The sequence below is a fragment of the Anguilla anguilla genome, chromosome 10 (genome assembly GCF_013347855.1).
Source record: "Anguilla anguilla isolate fAngAng1 chromosome 10, fAngAng1.pri, whole genome shotgun sequence".
Lineage (NCBI taxonomy): Eukaryota > Metazoa > Chordata > Actinopteri > Anguilliformes > Anguillidae > Anguilla > Anguilla anguilla.
Window position 1 is genome coordinate 37,889,671 of NC_049210.1, and position 19,491 is coordinate 37,909,161.

The following is a 19,491-nucleotide window of genomic DNA, read 5'->3' on the forward strand; positions in this document are numbered from 1 at the left end:
GCCTTGCGCTGCAATGAAGACACTTCCTCCTCCTGCCTCTCCACAGCTAGTGAATGTGACTCAATTTCCTAAAAGCAACGTCAAGTCTCACAGTCAGAGACTTGGCATTTCCCCATGCCGGCCCTCCCCTTTGTGAGTTGTGTAAACGGACTGTGAAATCAGCAGTTTCTGATGCACACAGACGTATATGCACACTGGTTCTCAGACATTCTTAAATTGGCTCGCCAATTGAGGAACTACATGATCGGCTGTAAGAAAAGAAAAAAAAAAAAGCCAGTCAATGGTTTTCGCAAAGCTACAGAAATCATGCAAAATACCTTTTCATTGTAATTACCGATTACGAAGAACACAAAATATATATATATGAATCTGCCAGAGGTTTATGAATAGGCAGTGTTGGATGGAGTCAAAAACTGGAAGGAGTCACAGCTGTAAACCACTGAGTATCCACCATCTACGGGATCTAGGATATGCTCCAGGCTCCAGGTCTGAAGAAGAAAACCATCACCACAGGAATGCCACAGCATAATGAATAAGAAATTATGAAGACCAGACATCAGATAAAAAGACCAGCAGTGCTGCGGAAGAAACATCGGAAAACCAGTTTGTGAAGGAGGAGTTTATTTCGCCATCAATTACCCATCTCTACACTAGATCAGGCTTGAAGTCCCCTGCACAACAGGCTAAGGTAACACTTGAGCAAGGAGCTGCAATGTCCAAATGTGAACGAACCACTCAAAGGGAACCGGATCCTGTCCTGGATCCCGAGCGCGGATCCCTGCCCGTACCGTTCCTCGGCGTTACGTTGCGTAAAAAAATCCCGATCGACGTCTTTGCGCAAATTCAGTATCGCGTGCATCCAACGGCCAGTGTGATCGCAGGTTCACCGTGGGGAACGAAATGCACGCCGTAGTGTTGACACTTCCCCCACTGATGTCACTGATGATTTCCTGTCCTCCTCCCGTATTTCTTTCTTTTTTTTTTGTCCGTGTCTCACACTCGCTCCGGTCCAAGTTTTCCAGAATTCCGAGGAATGAACTCGCGATCCTTCGGGGAACACCTTCTATCTTCGTCTCCACGGGGACGAGAGGGCTGAAAGAAATGTAACCGGACAAGCACAAAGAACAGCACGGGCCGCCAAGCGCCGACCGCCAAGCGCCATTCCAAACCGGCACAACTCGCACGGTCAAGTCACTCTCCTGCGATATTAGTGGAGTGAATTCCTCAGTTTGGAAAACGGATCAACTATCACTGACCTTTTTTTAGTTGGAGAATATACCATACATACAGGGTGTAAAGGCACAAGGAAGTGGCTATAGCTGCTGGGCTAGGAAACTGTAAACATACTGCCTTAGATTTGTACAGCCGTTGAGGGCTCAGGTTGTACTCAGGTTAAAGGCAATGAAAAGAACAGCACCCCGCTGGAGGCTGGAGTAGTACTCAATATTAAAAACATTTTTCACAAAAGGATTAAAACATACAGTCCTTAATTACATTGGTAGTCTAAGCAATGGTATGATTTGCTTGCACAATATAATTTTTTTCTAAGAGGATTTTGTATAAAAAAAAACCTAATACCCACCCTCTTGCCTCGTCTACACCTACCAAATATGGTGGTGTTTTTTTTTTTTTTAACCCCACCCTTTAAAATGAATATTTTGCAGCTGAAAGTTAATCCCCAGCAAGGCCAAGACCCCCTCCTGCCCTAGAGAAGTATTCTGTCCCATTTTTGGAAAGGGTTCATGTGGCACCGTTTTATTGTGTGTCTTAAGAACTCGCTGGCCTTTCGGAACATCAGTGGTTAAAAATGAGGCTGAAAAAAAAAAACTGGAGTTGAAGTTTCCCGGAGGAGAGCTCCCATGAACGTGGTGGGTAAGGGAAGCACTTCCTCCCCTTCCCTCTGGATTACATCGCTGAAGCTGTGCTCGCTAAATCCGCCTGTGGGATCCGGGAGGTGGGCGGGGCCTAAGCGTTGTCGTACTTGTGCAGGGCTTCCTCCAGCTTGCCGGTGATCTTCTGGAAGAATCCGATCTGCTGCTGCAGGTAGTGCTGCATCTGGGCCTTGAAGTCGCGCACCCGGGTCTGGTGGAAGTGCTGGATCTCGGCCAGCGTGGCGAAGGAGATGATGTTGCAGCGCTCGTGGACACCATCCGCCTGGGGCCCCTCCATCTTGCCCTCTTCCACGTGCTTCTGGCTTTCCTTGACCTTCGTCAGAGCTCCTGTGGGGCCAAGAGGGATGGTAGGTTAGTGAAGAATGTCAACTTTTGAAAAACCAGAGGAAACATTGCTGGTGGATTCACAGATGCATCTCACTTCAACTGGCTAAGGGGTGCTCTCCTCCAACCCCAAATTACTGTACAACACAGCATAACAAAAAAAACATCTAACAATCACAGTCAACAGAAGAACAAATTTTGAAATTATTCAAACAGTTTCAAAATCACAATGCACTTGGCTTTAAAGGTAATTTTTAGGAACTCTGGAGACAAAGCGTTCTAATGACACTAGAACTACTGTGAACTTGTACAACAGCACTAAAACAGCAAACAAAGTTTAAAAATGATTTAGCCCAGGTTCTCTTTTTGGATGCCCTACTGCTCACTAGAAATTACTGGATGACTAAGTGTTATAAATAGCTATCTATCTATATAGGAGAAGAAAATAAAAGATTTAAAATAATCCATGTTTCCGAAGAAGCACTATTTTCAGCCTCTTCTTCGCTTAACCGGGCATGCTGTGTAAATAAACAAAATGTGTGACCAATTGTAACAGCTGGATCAAACTTGGCCGCCGCGTTAATTAAGCGCGGCGAATCGTTTTGTGCAGTTACAGTGAGAAGCTCCAGTTTCAGCAGATACAATGCCCACAGCTTTAAAGAGAGATCAAGACCGGGATACTAAACGGTAACGGATGCAATTTCAAAGGTCGTCCGTCACGTCCACTTCAGAGTGACCCTTATCAAAGAGGCCCAAGCAGGCCTGGACGCCGCCTTGTGCACAGAGAGTCTTTATTGTTATGTCTCGAATCTCGGCTGAGGCCTTTCATCTGTACGGCAGAACAATAAAACACAGCCTGCGACGGCCAAACAGGAACTCTGATTGTGCCAGCTATTCTCATTGCATCAAACAAAGCCAGTTGGACTGATCCCAGCTCACTCCGGCAATGTCTCGTCGTATGATGAGTTACAGGTCGACTGAGTTCAGAAGCAAAGGGCGGGGCTTCTTTGCCGGTATAGACATCATGTGCTTGGTGCTTGTTAGCAGGAGGCCATGAGTGTGTGTGTGCGTGTTTGGGGGGGAGGGATGTTTCCAGGATGACATTATAGCACTGAACCAAGTCACATCATTGCCATCAATACCCAATCAAATTAGAACAATTTGCACTCATCTTTTTTAACTGCTGCCCGTAATTTCCTTCCTAGGAATTATTGGCTGCACTAATATACATTCTTAAGAATGAGGAACAAGAACACAATGACCGTTAAAGAGGAAATACACTGCAAGCTTTAATTAGCTACATTGTACAGGAATACAGTTCGGTAAGTGTCATCCTATTAAAACATTGTTCTCTTTGCTATTTAATTTCAGCTTCCCTGACATCCACACAATGACCAAATTCCCCACCTTTTGTAGTAATGCTCAACTCTACAGTCTTTTTTAACCATCCTAGGTTTCACAAGGCAAAGAACTTCTCCCTCTATGCCAGTTCCTTTATAATGTGTGAGAACTTAGTGCATGCATATGCAAGCACTAAGATTGTATTGCAAAAAATGTATCTAATATAGCAACAATATTCACAATAATAAAAAAGATGAAGGAGAACATCAAAGCTATGATATAGTTTCGGTCCTGATTAGATGTGACAGTGCAAAGCAAAGCGTTTGTGAAGCAAACCCCTGGACAGACGCTGTCACATTCCCCTCCCGTAATAATGAATTGAGCCCATCGGATCCTCTTGCACCGGTGGGACTCCCTCACGGGGAGAGTCCTTTTCAGACGGTGAGAGGCTCTAAGGTATGCATTTTCACTGAGGCCTAATGAGCTCAGGCATGTTTGCTTTTAAAGGCGGTGCCCGCCCGCACGCCCTTCGGGCTCTAAGCCCAGCTTCCTGAATCGCTACGGTCTGGAATTCTTCAAGTGCTTCAGCAGTCACCGTGAAAAACACTCAGCCGAGCCCCCTTACACAGTTCCTGACAGGAAGAGCACCGTGGAGCTCAGACAGGAAACGAGGAGGATATACAGCACTACATACATTCTCTATCGAGAATGACACAGGCCTACTTTTTTACACAGTGCCCAGGTTTACTCTGATATTGATCCTCATCATGAGAGTAAACACAATTGGAGACTTCAACTTAGTTCTGAACAGTTGTCATTTTCAAATTTCATGAGCCTTTCTAATTATGCTTTTCATATTTCAACATATAACTCTGGGTCAGTTTTCCCATATATTGTAATTTGCAACCCGTAGGAAGACAGAGCTACACAGTAAAATGTCCAGTGTTAATTCAACTCTAACAGAGTACACAGGAGTCCAATAGGGGATCACATGCACTCAGTAAAAGTTTATTTAACACTGCATGTCTTGGGTGTAGCGCTGATTGGAAAAGTGCTGCTTTCAGTGGCGGCAGCTGCTAACCTGTAAACACCTGGGGAAGCTGTTGCCGTGGTAACCTGTGGACCCGCAGGCTGTCAGAACCACACCTTACCTAGGCGGGATAAAAGGCGCCCGCCCTACGCCGCAGACCGCCAGTCACAGTCCGCCAAAGACGGAGCTCAGGCTGGTACACGCACAGACGCGGCTCAGGAAAGCACTTTTATTGGCTCACCCAATCTCTGCCAGTTCTGCCATCATTTAAACTGCATTCACGCTTAGTTTCTGCTGATAAGAGATGAACCGATTACATCGCACCCTGGGACCCAAGCACTCTCATCTGGCTGCAATTAATTTCTCACATTTGCAGTTCAGTTCAGGACATCAAAGGAAATTTGTACAATGAAAATGGAAAATTAAATATCGCAGTACACACGCCTGGACTGTCTTAAAGGTCGACGGCATCATAAACAAGAAGAATAAATGGAAAAGTCTGTTTATGGCTGATATATCTTATTGCTATCATACTATTATACTGCTTGTTTGTTTGAGATTTTTGGTTGCGTTAACAGTTGTATGTAAACTAATTTCCCCATGGGAATTAAAACAGATCTCATCTCATTGAGCACCTCCCACTGATAAGGTGTAGCCACTAGTGTGAACTGATTGGCAGGCTGTACCTGGTACCCTAATATTTCTCTGACGTCTTTAAAGCCAGTATGTAACACTAAATGAATGCATTAGTATAGCTGCATATGCCCAAGCCCTGCTTCACAGATGGAAAAAGAGAAGTCACTACATCGGCTCCAACAACCCGTAACCTTGCTCTGCAGCCATCCGCGTCCCAGAATGCTCAGCTGGCAGCCCTGTCACGGCCTGACAGACAGGGAGGAACATGCTGTTCCCATAGAAACATAAACGAGGTGCATTCGGGATGCTGTTAATAATGCAGAAGCTCTGATGTGTCTAAACAGCGAAAGTTTGGTCATATGCCCCCCCCCCCCCCACCTTGAACCATTTGAAGAGTAGTTCCTTTGGAATGTTTTTTTATTCTGTTAGTATTCTAGAACTCCACTGCTTTCAGTTACCAGTAGTGATTGTTACATCAGCATTAGAATGTTCAGTCAAGAACACTCTAATCACATATGTGATCTCACACCTTAAAGGCTGGCTTGCGTCAAAGCTAGGCTAAACGGTCTCACATCCTTTTTGAATGGGACAGGACAGGACCCCACAAAATGATTTCACAAGCTGCGCTGTGATGCAAAGAACAAAGTGTGATATCAGAAAGATTTCAGAATCAGCAGCGCCCCTATTCTGTCCCATCCAAAATGGTCAAAACAAGTCCCAGCAAAGAAAAGAACCAGCCTAAGGCAGTAATATAGGTAAAGGGGAAATAAAATACAAGGCACTCGCAGAATATGCAAATTTATAGTTAGCGTGTTTTTAATTCAGTCAGAGCTCCAGCAGCATTTGCCTGAGGTGCCGTACAAAGCTGGCAGAGCCAGAGCAGGAGTACTGAAGAGGTTCCGCAGGCAACGACGGAGGAAAAGTTGCCTTGTTCAGTCACAGAGACTTGCGCCTGAGAAACGGCGACCTCATAGCTGCCTTATCGGTTTCGTAATTCGGATTGCGCAACGCTGCTCCCCAGCTGCCATGTGACTCGTCGCTTGCTGTCTCGCCAAGCTCTTTGTGACACACTGTCAGATTAAGGAACAGCCTAATAGTTTAGACGCGTTCAACCAATTAACTCGGTGACACGTAATACCGCGATAATTAGGCTAACCAAACCTGGAGCGTAAGAACCATAGTGCGCTTTAAAATGAGACAATTAGCCTGATGAATCTCACGCTTGTTGTACAGGGTCTTCTTTAAACAGTATACAACTAGCCAGCAGGCCAGTGGCATAGCCAAATTCTACTGCGCCAGCATAGATACATGAAGCCCACCCTGGTTTTGCTGTTGAAGTGGGCCAATTTCAAGATGGCTGACAGAACCCATTCTCAGTTCAACAGGTGAAGAGGGAACTCTCAGATAACCTACAGCTGGACAGATTTTCCAGCCAGTTGCAAACATTCCGTTCAAGGCAAGTAAAGCCTACAGTCAGAAAGTGCTGATCTGGTAATGCCACGTAATTGTGTTTCAAAGCCAGTATCGGCAGGAGATGCAGCGAACCTACTGTATAACCAACAGAGTGGAGCATTTGCAAGTGATAAAGCATTCAATCATTCTAATGAATTCCATAACATCTTCATACATCATCTCATCTCAACTGTCGAGCGTGTGCTGGAAATTCCAGAAAAAAAAACTGATGATGGAAGTGAAAAAGCAAGCACAAATTAATTTCCAAGCTTCTCTGAAAATATTCAACAAGTTCAAACTTTCCCTGGTTTTTCCCTGCAGAAAACTCACCAGTTCTGCTTTGATACAACATATTTTTAAAGTATGCCTCAAAAGCACATGTACTTCGGTGGACAGAACATAAGCAATTTACACATCCTCTGGATATTGAGTCAGCCACGCTGAAAATAACCACTTTTTTTCCTGCACATCAACTGATGATGGAAGTGAAAAAGCAAGCACAAATTAAATTCCAAGCTTCTCTGAAAATATTCAACAAGTTCAAACTTTCCCTGGTTTTTCCCTGCAGAAAACTCACCAGTTCTGCTTTGATACAACATACCGGCCCTCAAATATGCCACCAATAGGAACTGGTCAGGTATTGTGATGCTAAAGATAATACTCTCAGGACAGTTTTATTTTTAAAGTATGCCTCAAAAGCAGATGTACTTCGGTGGACAGAACGTAAGCAATTTACACATCCTCTGGATATTGAGTCAGCCACGCTGAAAATAACCACTTTTTTTCCTGCACATCAACCATTGAATCCCTTTTCAGTACCAGTCCTACATGTCTAGCATTAATACACCAACCAGCATTAATACACACACAAAGAATAAACTTGAACTAAAGAAACACAGCCCAGACTGAAAATGAAAGCTTGTAGGTCAAATCAGTTGCAGTATAGGTCACTGTAATCAGCGCTCATTGTCCACTCCATTTTGAGCAGTCAGCGACACCACTTCCTTTCATGGAGAAACCCGCAAGCCGGGTTGCTGAGGTTACCACGACGGAAGACTGAACAAGTAGCACAGCTGGTGCGAAATGAACGCAGCCGCCAATCATGCTGCAGTGCGCAGGACGCCTCACTCAGTAACCCCTGACATAGCCCATGACTGATCCAGGAAATTAAGGGCATGACTACTGCTCTAAGTGCATCAACAGCCTGACCCATTCAGGAGGCCCCTAGCCTTCTGCTAAAACCCAAAAGGCTCAGCGATCGTGATCGATTAGGGAGTTTTTTTTAAATCTGTGACTGTGAGACACGAGGCTCAAATTTCTTGTGCCGTAACCGGGAGGTTATAAAATGAGCCTCTGTCTGATGCATGAACATGTATAATGTGATCCGGAAGAAGGAACTAAAGGAAACAAATTCTTTTCAATTTTGCACCCCTGGCTGCTAATCCACCACGCCCTGTCATTCGGGGATGTACAGCTCAGAGCCCCCAACTAAGCACAGCGACCACGCGGGCGACCACGAGCCGGGGTAGAAACTAGGCTCCTTTCCAACGCGCGGTCGCCTCGCGTTGGAAAGGCTCGAAGACTTGCCCCCCACAGTCGCTGGTTAACATTGATAAAAACATCTTTTTGTGTGGTGAAGACGGTTTATGAGTCACGCAATTTTCCACCTACGTCTCAAGGACAGCTTCAGTCTCTCTCGCACAGTGAGGCGCCAAATGTAACGTTAAATTTCTGTGCTACTAAAAGTCTTTTGTACCACAAAATGGAAAAAAACAACTTACTGCATTTCATGCACAAAAAGTAAAATGTGCTTTGCATTTCATGTAGGTATCACTTTGCATTTTGTGGCACAAAACGCAATACTTGACCAGCATTTTGTGAATAAAATGGACTTTTGTGGCCACAAAAAAAGAAAAAAAAAGCAAACATATATATTATGATTGGCTGGTGTAGTCAAGTGATCTGGAAGTAAGGCTCATTTTTAAGTTGTTCAGCTGCCAATATGGATCACAATTCAGGAATTCCCATCAGCTTTCTTGCAACAGACTTAAGAGTAAGACTTAGGCTAGGCTACTCCTGGTGCATGGAATGTTGGCAGTTGTTAGCAGGTTCAACAATAAAATAAATGTGAGCAACATACAACTACCTTTTTTCTTGTTGTTCTCATATCATAAGCCTACATACAGTAGCTTGAGCTAACATGGAGGCTACCATACCTTACTAGCAGACTATAGCCTATATCCAACAGAAGTCAGGCAAAGTGATTTAGTTTATGCTAGCTGGGCGGCTAATATTCAGGGGAGGTTGCTCTCAGCTCTCCACCAAAGAAACCACGACCTACATCATTTCAAAGAAGACCCAGACACTGGTGTTCTCTCTCTCTTTTTTTTTTTCCAGACATTGACGTAAAAAGCCCCGCTACATCAACATCTGTGAACAAAAACGTGGTCCCTTACAGCCTCCGCATACCTACAGCCCCTTGCTCATAACCCACGGAAATCCTATCCCTGCAGTCTGGAAACACACAAAGGTGAAAGTACTTTGTTGAGATCAGCCTCTTAAGAGGTGTCTTGTATTACACTGATCCTCTCTGTGGGGCTAGCAATCGCTACTCTTGTTTTAGACTTACATTACACTGTTCTTTGCTGTACTTTAAACCAGAATATCAATTGATACAAAATAATACACAATTACAAGTGATACCAAATTATGAAAGATATTTCTGCTAACATAAAACAGACCCATAATATGCTAACTCAGGATCACTGTCCATCACAGGATCAAAGTGACTGAGTACATCTTCGATATCTTTCCGTTCTCCAGGCCAATGAGACTTTTACTTCCTCAGAATGTCGCAGTGCCACAGCCTGACGGTACCGCAGCTAGCGCTAGTCCCACGCCGCTTTGAAGCGGTGGCCTCGTTTAGAGCTGACAGGCCTTCCGCCATCCCGCGGATTTCGGTGGGAATAATCCCCTTCCTCGTGCCGTTGGGCTGTCTGTCACAGACACCACAGGAGCAACAGGAACAGGAAAACAGCAGAGGAGGTATGAAAATAACACCGTTTGATTGAGGCACACAATGACACCAGTAGCACAACAGAATACACGGTACAGTCATGCCTCATTTGCATTTTCTCATTTGCATTTTCCCCATTGTGTTGTAAAGACTTCACGTAGACGATAATGAGAAGTTAAAAAGTTTCAGTGTAATGAGAAATTTAACACAACACTGTGAGTGAGAGGAATGCATGAGCGGTAACATACAAGGGGGCCACAAGAGCACTACAGTTTCAAAAGCTTCTCCATGGCTTCCTTAACTCTTTGAAGAGTAGGTTTTTTTTAACAAGGTGAATCCTAGCTGGTTAGGTTTTGGCATGGAGATTTGTGATTTACCAAGTACCATTAGTTTCAAGAGTTAAAGTGTTTCCCATGGCCTAGCTACAGAATGCTAAAATATATTTCCCCATGCTAAAATATACTAAACATTGCTACTGGTTAACCTTAAATAGTTGATTCAATATAATGCTACCAAAAATGAGCTAATACGGTTTGTGTGTCAACTGTAATTGCTTGCTATGCGGAATCTCAGTGTTTCCCACACATCAGTTTTACTTGAGAAGGTCACCCAAATACACTTGGAGACCCCACCCATCACCCCCTCGCCGGTCTGCAATTGCAAAACTCAACTGTTCTACAAGAACGAGCAGGGTAAACAGTTCTCCTTTTCTGCTTATTGTGTAATTATTCTCTTTGGACTTTGGAATTCTATTAATTAAATCTGTAACTGTGCAGTGTTGGAAGTAATGCAGCACACCGGTAAGGTTACCAATTCTAAAACCCCTCCGCCCCTCCCCACAGACTACCGCCACAAATAAATTTCAGACCTGTGGGAAACACTGATTCGGATTACAGATTAAAGCTCTCGTCAAAAATATATTCACAGAGCCCTAAATTATGCCGTTGTGGGGTTCACATGGTGCCAAAAGTAAAAGTTTATCTTGCATCGCACCAAAAACACACTCCGTTCCAAGCAATATTCTGTAAGGGCCAACACACTGTAACACCATATCTAATTTCACTCAAACATTAAGTAATCTGAAACGGGGTGCTAGTTTAAGGATACGTCCAATTTCTGAGAGATAGAGTATGGAAAAACACAGCCTTATCCAACCAAGAGCAGAAGACATGAGGGAGAGTGACACTGGCAGTAAAGATACTGCATGAGTCGTAGCCAAGATTCCAGCCTCTACATTTTAACCCAATGTTCCTGTATTAGCAACAATGAACCTGGAAAAACACCCAGGAATTTGGGCAAACAGAGAGAAAGACTCTGCATTCTTCCAGAGCTGTGGAAAAAAAAATCTCCAGTTAAAAGGAGAAGAGTCCATATAGGTTGCTGTCATGACAACATGGCCGAGCTGGAGTCAGCCGTGTGAATGCGTTTGCCTCATTACCCTGACCGGTATGTGTGTGCAACTTCTCACACCTTTACAAGTATAAAAGTTCAAAATGGAGGTATGCATGACTGCTGAATTACATAAGCATGCATATGAGCTAATATCAGGCTATGGAGCATATGACATAGCCTACCATATATGAAATATGACTACTTGTTTTAATGTGGATTTAGAAGCAAAACATTCAGCCATTTTAAATCCTGTTTATAACTACTGGAGAAAAGAGTAAAATCTTAATCAATCTAAAAGCCATAATTGAATGATTTTGTGTGGAATCATATAACAGACTTGAGGTACTAGTACTTATTTTTGTAATACTGGCCCTAAAATATGTCATTAGTTAAATATGCCAATTTCCAGGCTTCATTTGCAAGGAAAATGTTCTTAAAGGGACGGAGTGTGGCACAGTGGGTAAGGAACTGGGCTTGTAACCGAAAGGTTGCCGGTTCGATTCCCGGGTAGGGACACTGCCGTTGTACCCTTGAGCAAGGTACTTAACCTGCATTGCTTCAGTATATATATCCAGCTGTATAAATGGATACAATGTAAAATGCTATGTAAAAAGTTGTGTAAGTCGCTCTGGATAAGAGCGTCTGCTAAATGCCTGTAATGTAATGTAATGTAAAAAATGTCTCACTCGGTCCAGGAGGGCGGTATTCCAGGAACAAGGTTGGAATCTGGCGCAGTAGCACTGCGGTGCCACATTCCACTGAAGCAGTGACATCACAAGACGAGGGGTGAAAGAATTTAGCCTCTCGACCAATCCCTGGCCACAACTGTCTTGGAGTAAGCACCAACATGCTATGGCTAAAGAAAAACAGGCTTTACACTTCACTGCTCATCAGCACAGACAGCCAAATCCAGTCGGAACTATTTGCTTCCATGACTCAAACAGAAAGTGCTTGTGACAAATAAATTCCGGGCTAAATTGGGCAGTGGAACAAAGGCAAATATTGAATTACTGATAAATTACAGGAACTAAGACTGCTGACATTACCAAAACACATCCAACCAGTCTACTACATATGACTGAAAACAGCAGACAGGCAAACTTAAGCAGGATATTGGCTTAAGGCCAGTGGCTTAAGATGTGGTGAAAAGGTTACAGGTTCAAATCCTGTATCTGGGAATTGCCTTGAGATAGGGTCTTAAATACTATCCAAATATCCAGGAACAATGTCTAAAGAGTTACGCAACTTGTCCAGGATACCAGCGTTTGCCAAGCAAAGTAAATACTTTATTTACTTGTTTAAACAGGAAGATAGTTTGAGATGGCATGCAGTTTTGGGTGAGGAAACAGCAAGAAGAGAGAAAACCGAGGGTCTGGCACACTAAGTTTGGCGTGGGATCGTTGTTCTCCGGTCAGCTCTTTGCAAGCTCAGCACGAGCATTTCAGTTCACAAGAGCATATCTTTGTCTTCACACAATAACCGTACAGTCATCTCTCCTCGGCAGCCCAATTTTATGACCTTACATGTGAGCCAAACCCTCTCACATCTTGCCCAGCGAAGGCAACCCCCGCCTCATGAAAATGGAGCCAAAGCTCTCCCGTCTCTAGGCTGCATGATGTAGGCCCGCCCACATTGGTGAGGTCATGGATTACACCAGTTGGGCTTAATGCCAGGTGACAAGAAATCTCATTCCTTGGAGAACACCGTTTTGTCAAAGATGAGAATACCTGGAACAATGGACAAAAATGGAGCAAATGGACATTCTTTACTGATGAAACTGGTAGGTGCTTACAGGGCGAATTTAGGACCAGCATCAACACAGCTGGGCTAAAACATCTACTGTGTAAAGGCAGAGGTGAGAGAGAGAGAAAGTGACTTTAGTATTTTACTGTGTTACTGTAACACAACCTGACTGTAATTGTAAAAACAAGCTGAATGTAAACACTTGGCTATTCTGCAAAAATGTAAGCTAAACCTGTACGTTTTAAAGGGGCGATATGGCACAGGGTTCTTTCCCACACAGGGCAAGTTACAGTTGCTGTGTTGGCACTTTCCCAGCAAACCGGGCAGGGTGGGGGTGGGGGGGTAGCTTTGCGTTTTGTGTTTTTAGCACTATATAAATATCAATGTCATTCATTCATGGGCAGTTATATACACTGATCGGCATTTAAGTGTGGTGTTCCTAATCGTAATTATCAAGACGATATCGTTGCAAATTGTCTTGGTAGCGCGCAATTGGCTGGACACACGATGAATAAGCTCTCTTTTCAAAGGGATAAATAGAAACTCTGTTTGCGTTACTTGACAGTCTGCTGAGAGCACACATTATTAATTATTTTGCTGCGGGGACTGCACGTGTGTTCCACCAACAGCGAGCATTTTGTGTTTTTACTGCAAACGCCTGTGAATGGCCACTCATTGGCTGTTTTCTAAGGTCCTGAAAAGCAGCAGTATTTCCTTATACATTCATAGCATTGGCGAAAAAATATCTTATGAAGAAGCTTGTGTTTTCTTTAAAAATCACCCTTTGGAAAAAAGGGTTAAACGGGAACTCAAAATGGCACTGGGAGGCGCTGGCCTTTGAGCTGTAACTGACACAACAGCTCAAATTGTGTGCTGACAAATTCAATTAACAAGACCTTCATTAATTGCTTTACTGCCAGTCACTTGGTTCCTTTATGGCAGAGGCAGAAGTAAACGCTTGCTTTGAAACATCCGCTTGATTTGGGGTCTTTGTGATTACCCTGGTCTGTGGCACAGCTGAATCATACAGGCAAATTGGACTCAGCACATGTCCGAATTCCAGGAATTTTTAATCATTAAAAGCAACTTAATGAGTCCCATATACCGTGGTTTTCTAATAAACTCTGTCAAGACGCAAGCCAGAAATAATACAGATGCACAAGGTTTGTCTTTCTCAAAATATAACAATGGTTAAAAAAAGACCAGATCCACTTTGTTCTGTAACCATCCTGATCCGGGAGATTAACTGTGGTATATGTCTTCTTAAATGCAGAACTTGTTTCTCAGATTCATACAGTTAAACTTCATTATTTTCCCTTGTACCAGGGAAACTTGGTGCCAAAACCCCATCTTCAGTTGATAATTCTGTATTTTAAATGATAATGCAATTGGGTAATGACTCAATAAAAAGTCAAGGCCCATGTACCTGCTGTAGTGCAGCCTCAGATTAAAATATGTGAAACTGCAGCACATAAAATAAGTTCATCATTACAACCTCGCAGTTTTTCTGACGCCCTGCTGGAGGAACGCGTGGATCTTGCCGCGTTATGATCTGGACGGCTTAGCGGACGCTTCTGCATCCTGTGAGATTTAGCAAGAGGTGCGGCTCCAGGCCGTTGCGGCATGATCAGCATCAGCAACGCAATCACTACAAAGCATTGCAAGCACATGCAGACTGCTGGAGACAAACACATTTTTGAAGAGAGTTGTTTCGCAATGACTGGTTTCATTCAGCCTTCCCACAAACAAGCGCTGAAGGATGTTTGTCTCGTCATACTGAACTACAGACAGTGCGCAATGCTTGATCGTCAACAAAAAAAGGCAATGATACATCAGCAAAGCCCTCCTAAAACATAGAGACAGAGGATGTCGAGTTTTGTTCTTTGTTGGCCATAGAACTTAATTCCACAATCACAGTCAATCACTGGAGGGGAGCTTTGTGTACGTTTGCACATGAGACATGCTGAGGGGGCAACTTTAATTCAAACAGATGGAAAAATATTTCTATAAGTGCATTACTTCCATATGTCCCTTAAAGCTACATGATACCTCAATTCCTACATCTCATCTGAAAAATAACAAAATGTAGTCTTTTTGTTGGCTTATTTCAATAACTGCCTGACCCCGGACTGGAATTAGCTCACCTGACATAACATGAATACACCAAGTTTGCAGCCAAAGAAAGTCTTAAAACAATGCAGGATGCCATGAAAGTCTTATCTTTCAAGTAGACATTCCAGGATGGTCCTGTATGGAGAACGTTTTGATGAAGGCTTTTACAACGAGCACATGTACGCTAATCCACACACAGCAATGATTGCCTTAATAAAAGGCTGCTCTCTGACAAAAAAAAAAAAAAAACAATACCCACAAAACAAAGCTGTCAGCTATGTATCAGTGACAGCAATGTCACCTGTGATCCACCCACTAGAAACGCTGCCCATGTCTGTCTTAGCAACATACTTCACTGTTCTACATTAATTGCACAAGTGGAAAACTCCCAAATCTCTACACAAGGTTTTAATTTAACAAGACACAAGAATTACTTCCTTGTTGGAAAGAAGGGGGTAAATGGTGCACACCGCAGAAACACACACCGTTCTGTTACCACCGTCCTGACAATGCAATGGGTCACCAGCAATGGAAAAACACACACCGCGTCAGCAGAACGGATTTGGCCCACGTGACTCAGCGGCCGTGTTGTAACAGTGGCGTTAGCTCGCCGTGTCCCGACTTTACAATGCAAACATTTCGGTTTGGCATGCAAAAAAGCTCACTGCGATAATGCTGGAGACTGCTGACGCGTTCATACCGGCAAAGGTCATACAAACACAATGAAGACTGCCACACAAACTGAACTTGGGGGAAATCTAATCAGTTTAATTTCTGAGAATACGTCTTAGCCGTTCCTGCTGGGCACTTTTTCTCAAGAACAATCAACTGCAGTATAGGCATAGGCTACATTTACAGTCCCCAAATTAGGATAGGCTACGTTAGGCTATCATTTGTTTACTCGTAACTGATGCCAACCTCAAATGAGAACTGTTTGACCCGTATCCTACCTGTAGCAGCAATGTACAATTTTGCCTTGCGCAATACGGTAAAAAGGTAAACGGGACAACACAACACAAGTTTGCCCTTTGTTTGGAAACAGTATTAACCTTACATTGTTAATGGATGAAGGCAATACAATCAGCCTATTGGCATGCATGTTTACATTTACTTGTTCAATGCACTTTAAAGTTTATAAAAGGTACTACAATGCACTAAAAAAACTGTTCTGACAGGAAATCAAATCAAAAGAAAGGGCAGATTGTGCAATTCATATAATGGCCTGCCAAAGGCCACAAAAATGTTTTCATTCCTGTTCTGCCATTAATAATAACGTTGATGGATGCTTTATAGTAGGCCTACCTCGATTTAAAAATTAATTTAAAAAGTAATGTTTCATCCTGACACCACCCCAAACCAAAGGGTGATTCGAATTGAAATTCCAAGGGGAAAAACTACGACAACTTCTTAACGTTCATCCATAGCACACAATGCAACAAGTGTTTCTTAAGATGTTCCATTGCAGCACAGATCGAAACGAAGTACTGTATAGCAATTAAGCCACATGTGGTAAGACATCTGCTACCAAATAGGCTACACCCACTTGTATAACGCTGCATGCACTCCTTGTAAATCACGTCTGCTCTCAATGGGAATTACTGCGCTCAATTACTTGAAAACCAGACGAACTTCATTATGAAACGTTTTTGGAACACAGTATAACTTGCTCCATTTCAAATATCGTGTAGCAAAATTCCATATTCTGGGATAATAAAAGTAACGGTTACATTAATATTCGTAACTTATAAAGCAGTCTCCATTATGTTTACGGAACCTAATATGTAAATAGAACAACAACTTTTGAATAAAAATCCAATAGCCCGTTGTATACACTGTTTTTAGGCAATTGTGTATCCTTTCCACGCACCCGATTCCACACGCACATCAAAGAGGCCAAAGTGTCGCCTAGGCTACTTCTCTAAACAATGAAGACACAAACATTTAAAACTGGGCAATATTGCAACAAAAACATGAATTATAGATCCTATATGCAGAAAAGTAACATGCAGTTGAAAACGTATTGAATCACTTAAATGTACAACGTCGGGCAAGAACAAGAAATTACCTTTCTGAACATGAATTATATCTGGATAGTTAGCCAGATGCCCTTGGTAAAGCGCTAACAGATCCATCACGGGATCCAGGTCCTGTCTTGGCTGTTCTGCAAAATAGTCTCCAATGGCATCATAAGCTTCAGCAGTGTATGCGATCGCCTGGTTCAAACCGACAGAGTATGCCTGCTGGTCAAGCTCAAAAGCCTGACCGAGAGCCTTGAAAGACTGTCCAACTTTCTGGTACTCTTTCTTAAATCCCGTTATCTGTTTCCTGGCAAATTCGTTGATGGTGGCATTGACATGCAGCACACTGTCGTCCATCTTTTTCGTGAAAGCTTTGAACCCGTCGATTTTGCTCTCCACTTCTTGTAAGTCAAGTGGGGCAGCCGGGGTGCTGATGGTGAGGAAGAAATTAGCTCCCACCATCTCGTCCTTCTCCGCCTTTCTCTTCCCCTGTTTCCAGGCCTTTTCGTCCGAGCACGAGAGGAAGTGCTGGAATACATCGCACCTGGCCAAGACCGGGTGGCTTGTCATATGGTTCATCCACCATATTAAACCCTTTCTTCTCTTGGAAATGAAATCTTCTTCAAATCTTCCAGTGGCCTGCTTCTCTGGGATGTGCGGGACCGAAATAACGGGAAATTTCTCCACCAGCCTAGCATATAGCCAGTCAAAATGCTTGTATCGCCTGTTCACTTGGTTCTGTGTGTGGGTGGGTGTGAGCTTGTACGAAATGTAACTTTTCATTCCTTTGAATTTGGTTTGTTTGGTGGGGTCGTCAATGGTGCACGAAAATGGGTAGGGGTTCTCCTGCCACTCTGGCCCATACAGTCCCATTACGACGCAAATTTTGTCCCCGTCCTTCACAAAGCCCGACGCTTCCCCAAGAACAAACGCTTCCCCGCCAGACTTCACAAAAGTAGAGAACCTATTGAGGTTTCTGCCGACAGTTGCCGAACTTTTTGCATGTTGCGCGTTCCCACCACGCGCCATTGAAGAAGTTGAAACCCTGTAAGTGGATGGTCCATTGCCATCATAGTCTTGTAAACTTCCCCCAACAACCCCCGGTTCGTCCGCAACTGTTGAACTGTCATCCCAGTCGTCGTCCCAATCGTCGTCACTCCCTTGGCTGATTGGATAATTCTGCTGCTGCTGAGCCGGAGCATTAAACGTAGCAAAATTGGAAGCTGGCGTTTTAGTTAAGTTATCGACCTGAGTCTGGCTTTTGTACGAACCATCGAAGCCACCAGTGGGAATGTTGGCATACCTTGTTCCTTGTGCTTGGTACCCATCCCCAGATGTGCTGTTGCTGTACGGAGGGGTTGGGTCGTTCCTGAGAATCTCAACATAAGAAGCAGGGAAGAGCCCCCTCTCTCCTTTGCTATTCACGCCCTCCAACCAGCCCTCTATATCTTGTTCGCTATATAAAGTCACGATTTCGTTTTCCTTGACTGAAATCTCCCCAGGATTTTCGGAATTAAAGTCATACAACGCCTTCGCTCTCAGCGCCATAATTCGGAACAACGAGAGCGCGCAGCACAAGCAGAATAACAGTTAACTCCCTCCAGTAGACAGGTTTAGCCAGAGAGCGAACCAAACTCACGCAAACTGTATGGTGGACTTTGCAAAGCGCCTCTTTGATGTTTACTCCGGATCCGTGATTCTCTGTCTGCAAGACTGCCCACTGTTGTCAGGACGACAGCTTTTCAAAAGCATCAAGTCCTTTGCTTCCGTAAAAGTTTATTTCTATACGCATCCAGTAGTTCCACCGTTTAAAGTTTAAGTTCCAGTCGGACTTCTGTGTCACGCAGCTTCATACTCGCTCTCCTCCTGAACGGCAACAGCGCCACACGTAATCAGTCTGGATAATCGAAGGAGGAGCCAAGCAAGGCCGCACAATCAATCAGACAATATGAATCGACCACAGTGACCTCCCGATTAGCCTTATTATATTTATATATTTAATATTCAAAATTGTGATTTTAAAATACAAAATATGTTGGCCTAGATTACAATATATTCAAATGGCTTTGCTTGCGTTGTTCCATAACGTTCTGTTGCTGTTTTTTGTTTTATTTTCTAGTTCTTACTTAAAACAACGGGACGGCAGACCAGCTTCACGCAGGTTGCAGACGTGACAGACAGCCTTAACTCTCCAAAATACAGTACTGCTTCCGTTTCTGCCTATCAAACCTATGATAAATATATCGTCATTAGTCCCCTCTTATGAATTATTAACTCCAGTATTTAATTTCCTTAATGCTTAACCGCCTGTTGCACTGGTATATTGATGAGAGAACAGTCTATGTGAGACATGATGTCCAGGATGTATCAGACAAAAGGCATTCTACCGCCACGTGTCCTCTGCACAACATTCCATAGCTATTCATAGACTTGAAGTCAGACTCCCTGGGCCCAGACAATGCAAACGTTCTTCAGTTGCAATGTTTAAGGTTTATCAGTATCTAACATTTTTGATAAGAACTACTGCTGTAAGTG

At 43.5% G+C, this 19,491-nt stretch overlaps 1 protein-coding gene across 1 annotated transcript; it reads right to left on the minus strand.

The window, feature by feature from the left end:
- Positions 1-604: 604 nt before the first annotated feature.
- On the minus strand, positions 605-18,851 carry snx18a (sorting nexin 18a). The gene is made up of 2 exons (XM_035379223.1): positions 17,004-18,851; positions 605-2,219 (listed from the first exon to the last, which is right to left on the minus strand). Exons 1-2 carry the CDS (start codon positions 18,502-18,504, stop codon positions 1,966-1,968), a joined length of 1,755 nt encoding a protein of 584 aa, XP_035235114.1. The 5' UTR covers positions 18,505-18,851; the 3' UTR covers positions 605-1,965.
- Between the last annotated feature and the right edge of the window lie 640 nt (positions 18,852-19,491).